The sequence below is a fragment of the Cyprinodon variegatus genome, unplaced genomic scaffold (assembly GCF_000732505.1).
Source record: "Cyprinodon variegatus isolate N-32 unplaced genomic scaffold, C_variegatus-1.0 Scaffold19, whole genome shotgun sequence".
Classification (NCBI taxonomy): domain Eukaryota; kingdom Metazoa; phylum Chordata; class Actinopteri; order Cyprinodontiformes; family Cyprinodontidae; genus Cyprinodon; species Cyprinodon variegatus.
The window spans coordinates 1,345,560-1,351,559 of NW_015150472.1; the positions used below are offsets into that span (position 1 = coordinate 1,345,560).

The 6,000-nt window shown below is 38.7% G+C and overlaps 1 protein-coding gene across 8 annotated transcripts in view; it reads left to right on the forward strand.

The window, feature by feature from the left end:
• pcdh19 (protocadherin 19) overlaps positions 1–4,732 on the forward strand; it is a 78,732-nt gene extending 74,000 nt beyond the window's left edge. For all 8 annotated transcript variants that reach the window (XM_015388545.1, XM_015388555.1, XM_015388581.1 and 5 more), the window contains exon 5: positions 3,361–4,732. In XM_015388545.1, coding sequence (XP_015244031.1) covers positions 3,361–3,920 — 560 coding nt within the window. In that variant the 3' untranslated portion in view covers positions 3,921–4,732. The remainder of the gene's footprint in view (positions 1–3,360) is intronic.
• The last annotated feature ends 1,268 nt before the right edge of the window (positions 4,733–6,000 follow it).

The following is a 6,000-nucleotide window of genomic DNA, read 5'->3' on the forward strand; positions in this document are numbered from 1 at the left end:
TTTGGTCAAGTACGAAGGAGTAAGTATGACAATGAAATTGAATTAAGGAAGGAACAAAAAGGCAAAAAATACACATTTATCCAAACCACTTACCTTCACATTTATACTTGGACTAAAGTAGGGATATGGAACTGCTTAATAAGGCAGACCTTGCTTTGGGGATGAGTATTGTGGATGTTTTATTATCACAAGGTACCAGAAAAAGAGGGAAGCTGCAATAGGGTCTTCTGTGCTTCCCAAGAGTGTGTCCGTATGTGAGCCATACAGGACAAGAAAAAGCTGGAGGAGTTTTACAGGTAGCAATTCTTTAACTGTTTTCTCTTTTTTTCCACATTAGCAGCAGAAAATTGTACCTGTAGACTAAATAATATGAAGGGATCATTATATGTAGTACACTTGGGCAAAGTGAGCATTGAGCTACAAAGGTTGTGAAATTCCCACAGTGAAGCTAAAGATCTGTGACTTGGAAGTGCAGATGCCTTTACCTGATTGTGGGAATGAGTGAGGCTTGAATCTGCATCAAAGGCCAAAAGGAAGACAAAAACAGCTCAGAATTTGTAGTTTTCCATAATGTGGAGATGCATAGGATTATTTTTTTTTTTTAACTACAATCAGGAAGAGCACTTTAAATACAGTAGTGCTGCTAGTAAAGGGGATTGTCTTGGGCTCTTGAAATGGCATAATTTGTTATACTTGCATGCAGTGGCGGTTCCTTCGCTGGACTAACATTTTGTCCACCAATCTGTTTTCAAATGTAGTACCTCCAATTTGAAGGTACGGCTGTATCTATAAGTATTTTTTTTTCTCGGTTGCAATACCATTAGATTCTAATGTGTATTAAGTGCTTGAATAATGTACAGCAAAAGGAAAGCAACGTTTGTCTTTTAGTGAAAGACACTTAGTAATTAATAGGTGTTAAATCTGCAAACAGGAATGTTCCCACTTACATCCTGCCTTGCTCTTTACTTTAAATCTCTTACTGATAGGCAAGCCTATTTCCTGACTTTTCATAATGACTTTAAATACATATTCTCAGCAGGAGGTGACTTCACTGTCTTCTGTTCTGTACTGGTGCTGCTGTAAAAGCCCCCAATTCATCTCTTTCCATTTCACTTGGCTCGTTTTACTTGAAATAGGAAGAGATTATGCTTTGTCAGAGGTCGATGGCCTGTCACTTTTTTTATTTAAATTTTCTCTCAGTTTCTTGTGGATCTTTCAGAGCAACATCTGCGTTTTATGAAGCTCCAAGCAGAGGCAGGATGTGTGAGTGTTAATAGCACTTGGCTTCCATAACAATGTCATTTACAACCCAGTTGCCATCTGATAGACCCCTAAAGGAAAGAGAGAGAAAATGTCTTTCACTGCATATGCAAGCACTGCTAAGCAGCAAGCGTGCAACTTGTGTATATTTTTTTGTGCCTTAAGGCTTTTCATGCCCCAGAGGATGCTTTGGGCTATAGAAATAAGCCAAAGTGTTTAGAGGAAATTGCATTCATAACCAAGATGCTTGTAAATTTTTAATAATTTGGGAAAAAATCTGCTTTTCCTAATAAGTCACACAAGATTTTACATGAATTTTCACATTCCCACATGTATAACGTTCCATCACTTTAGGATGTTTCAGTTTTTCAGGATGTAAAGCAACTGGTTGGTACTGGAATGCATGGAGTTGTAACTCTGGACATTACAGATTATTCCTAAGAAGTTAGTAAAGTGTGTTGATTCAGTCTGAAATCCTTAAATAAATGTAGTGTCTATAAGTCACTTATGACTTGTCTTCTTGGTGCTAGTTCTTTTATTTTCTGCCCAGAATTTAACTCCAACATATTTGAGCTCAGATAGCCTTTGATCGCCTTTTGGCACTTTATTCAGTCATTTAGTTTCAGTGTTATCTGTCAGCACTATCAGATTATACTTTATGAGAGACAGCTCTGACATATCTGCCCCTGAAAAAGCCTGTCTCCGATCTTTAAATATTGATCCCTAGGGCTTTAGCAGAGGTGTCTCATACGAGTGTGGAAAAAAAGAGGGAAAAAAACAGATCATTAGTGATTTTAATTAGGTGATCTTTCAAACTGGGATTGCCCGATGTAAACATATGCATTTGGGTCGATGGCAATCCGTCTCTCACAATTCCTTTTTTGTCATTTTGTGCTTTTGAAATGGTGGATGGCTGTTGCTTGTGGGTGAAAAAATAAGTAGGGGAACATAGAAATACGTCAAGTGTATGTGCACGTCAGGTTCATTTTTAGACTTAGAGCTGGAGAAACAAAATACTATGGCTACTAAAAGAGATTTTGAAACATGAAAGGTCGTACTGTCATTAATTAAAAATGTTTAAGTACTTTTTGCCACAAATGTCAAATATTCTGATATTCTGATTATAAAAACCACATTGCTGAGCCTTTTTTGATGGTCAAGATATTCAATTGTTATGAAGAAAAACATATTAATTTAAATGAGTGATCATAGCATTTTCTTTTTTCCAACAACGATGCACAATGCTCTTGGAAGTACCCACCAACACAACGAAGTGCACCACAGCTATACAGACTCAGACTTTTTTTTTTTCTTGCTCCAGTGTTAAACATCATTACATATTTATAACTCGGCGCCAGATGACAGAGACAGAGAGCGAGGAAGAGATATGAACCAGGCAGCGATGGTACAACTTGTCTGGTGTCTTTCTGTGGGATATCTCATTGCACTGTTTAAACCTTCCTTTTATCTATCATTTGGTAATGATACATAAAATGAAGTGTTAGCAAAAATACATCTGGAGGTTGAAAAGATATATATATATACATATATATATATATATATATATATATATATATATGTGTGTGTGTGTGTGTGTGTGTGTGTGTGAACATTCCACACATACAACAGAAAAGGACATGATTGGTTTCTGTAAAAGTCGACATAATTTTTTTTTAATTGAGCTTTTGTAACATGTTATTCAAGCTTTTTAGGGTCCATTTTTTATTTAAGCTGTGCTGGAATTATTTAGTTCTTTATCTTTGTCCAAAGAAATAAACTACTGCTCTTAGAAAGTATGGCAGGGAATCAGTGACTCAGATAAACTTCCTGATAAAAGTGAACTTGCATTATCTGCTGAGTAACTTTTGATGGTTAGAAGAGAGGGGGTACTTCATAATTACCCTCTGCATGTAGTAAATACAAAAATTCAAAATCTTTCTTTCTTGGTTTTATTATCTATCTCTGGTAGATGGGCTGTGATGCGTAATTACCTACCTGATGAATGATTTGAGCAAAAGCATAAGAATTATGTAAACTATCATAAAAAAGGTTGTCGAAATGTAGACTAATCCAACAAACTTTTTTTTTCTTTGTCTACAGATCCTGGAGAGGGCTTTCACTGCCAGGACGAGTGCCGCATCCTAGGCCACTCTGATCGCTGCTGGATGCCTCGGGTTTCTGTCCCTGCACGTGCCAAGTCACCCGAGCACGCACGTAACGTCATCGCCCTCTCCATCGAAGCTACCACTGTTGAGGTGCCGCACTATGAGGACGGCACAATCAAGAGGACTTTTGCCACCTTTGGCAAGGATGGGCCAGATGATGTTGAACGGGGAGAGATAAAAGGGAAGCGGACTCAGGAGTCACAAGTGTGCAGTCCTAAGGCCAACGGAGGGGCTGTTCGTGAAGCTGGCAATGGGCGTGAGGCTGCCAGCCCCATTACTTCTCCCGTGCATCTGAAAAGCCCGGTGTCCAAGGCATCATCTTCCTACAATACACTGAAATGTCGCGATGCAGAGCGAATTGCAAACCACAGTCTGCTGCGACAGCCTGAAGGAAAGGACAGTGAGCCGGCTGTCAGGGAGATCAACACACTCCTGCATGACGGCCGAGACAAAGAGTCCCCAAGTAGCAAGCGCCTAAAGGACATTGTACTTTAGCAAGCATCTTGACGACACTCCAACATGCACACACATATACAGTGTAAACTCACATATATATATTTACCCCGCAATAGCTGTGTGTACACAGCCAGGCTATGGAAGTGTAAAGACACACCAATTTGCAGAATCCAAAACTCCAGATCCGGCTTGGGCTGATGATGATGAACTGTAGTATGCTGCAGTTAGTTGTGTGCTCAAGACCAGGTAGTGGATGTGGCTTTGTAGTCGCAGTACTTTTTACTTGTTTGCTTTTGTTAATTCTCCTTTCTGTCAGCGTTGAGTAAACAGGCAGGATACTGTTGACTGCATGGATGCGGCCAGTGGAGCTCCCCCCGCCCTTGAGCCAAAGCAGGACACTACATGTTTGGACACATGCGGTGCCAATTCCTACGTACAGTTATGCCTTTTCAACCACTTTTATATGAAAAAACTGACATTTGCCTTCTTTGGTTTTGCAGTAAGTTTTAGCTGCTAAAATCGCTCTTTATTCCTTTGATAGTGAGTTTTGACACTGTAATAAACAACCACAGATACTTACGCAGGATTCATCCAAACACTTGTTGATCATTTGCTCCTTCATGGTGCATTCAGGAGCATGAACAACAGTCAGTCACATTTTCATATGCCTGACTTATAAGATAAACATTTTGCTTTGCCCTTGAGGACAACCTGGTATCATCAGACTGTGAGGTCTCTAAAGTTTATTTTATCATCGATTGAGCTAAAGGAGCACCGCCTGCCAAGCCTCTCTGAACACTGGAACTGGGACAGACCGATATTTGTGTTCAGAACAAGTTGTATGAAACAAATAAAAAGACTACTGCTTTTGAAATCTCCTGTGCCCAACCTTGATTGTAGCCAGTGGAGCACAAATTAGAGCTTTGTGCTTTTGGTCTTGTACTTTTTTTGACTTTTGACTATGGGGCTAGGATAGAAGGGATCGTCACTCATGTCTTGCTATGTGAAACTCTGTATAGGGTTTACTATTATAATTTTTAATAACCTGTTGTTATGTGACAATCCCTTTAATGTTTTGTTTCAAAAGGAAAAAAAACAAATAAACATTGGTGTTCAACTGAAGCTATGGTAGCGTTTGTTACACAAACACGAAAATAACAAAAAAACATATATGCCAAAATATATTTTATAAATAATTTAAAATGTATAATGAGAATATTTAATGCCGTGTAGTTATTTTATGAGTAAGTTATACTTGAAATTAACTTGCTTTCTGTTCATTTGTCTTTTGCTTTTATATGAATCTTGATTTTTTTTTTCTTTTTTATGAAATTGAATTTTTTTTTTTGTTATTTGCTTACTGTGTGAACCCTGGCAACCGTTGACTTGCAGTCTACCTTGTTGTAAAGAGTTTCTTATTGGTCAGTTCTTGTGCCATCCAGTTTCTGTGTGGGCTACTAGAAAACATAAAAAATACAAAAAAAATAAGAAAAAAAGCAATCTCAGCACCAACATTAGTGTGTCCGTCCGATGAGCTTAGAGTGAGATAGCAAAAGTAACCAAAACTGTTGTAAAACCAACGCCACTGACTGCAGGATGTTGATGATCCTAACTATCTCACGAGGATTAGGCTGTTACAGTTTTACACCTTTAACTCCAGCGTGTACTGCTGGACTTAAATTCAAATGATTTCCTGACACACAGACTTGCTTTAATCAGCATTGCTGTCACCATACGCCGTGTGTTCAGCTGATCTCCAAGATGAGGTAGAGTTTACAGTGAGTGGTTGTCACAGGGCTCTTTCCTCCAATGAGCACCACACAACAGACTGGGTGTAATCATGTAAGAATTAGCAAAGATCATGGAAGATTCACACTGCACGTCAGTGTTGTTTCATGTTTCTTTGCAGTGCACAGTAGTATACAATGTGGAAGTCAATGAGTTAAAATGGACAGTGCATACAACACACTAAATCCTGTGGCTGAATGTTTTACTGGTCTCACCCATGCTTCTGGCAACATAAAAATTGGAATAATCACTGAATGTATACAGCAGCTTATAATTAAACTATTAAATGTGCCCTACATGTCTCCTTGTCTTTACTTGACCTACCAGATAA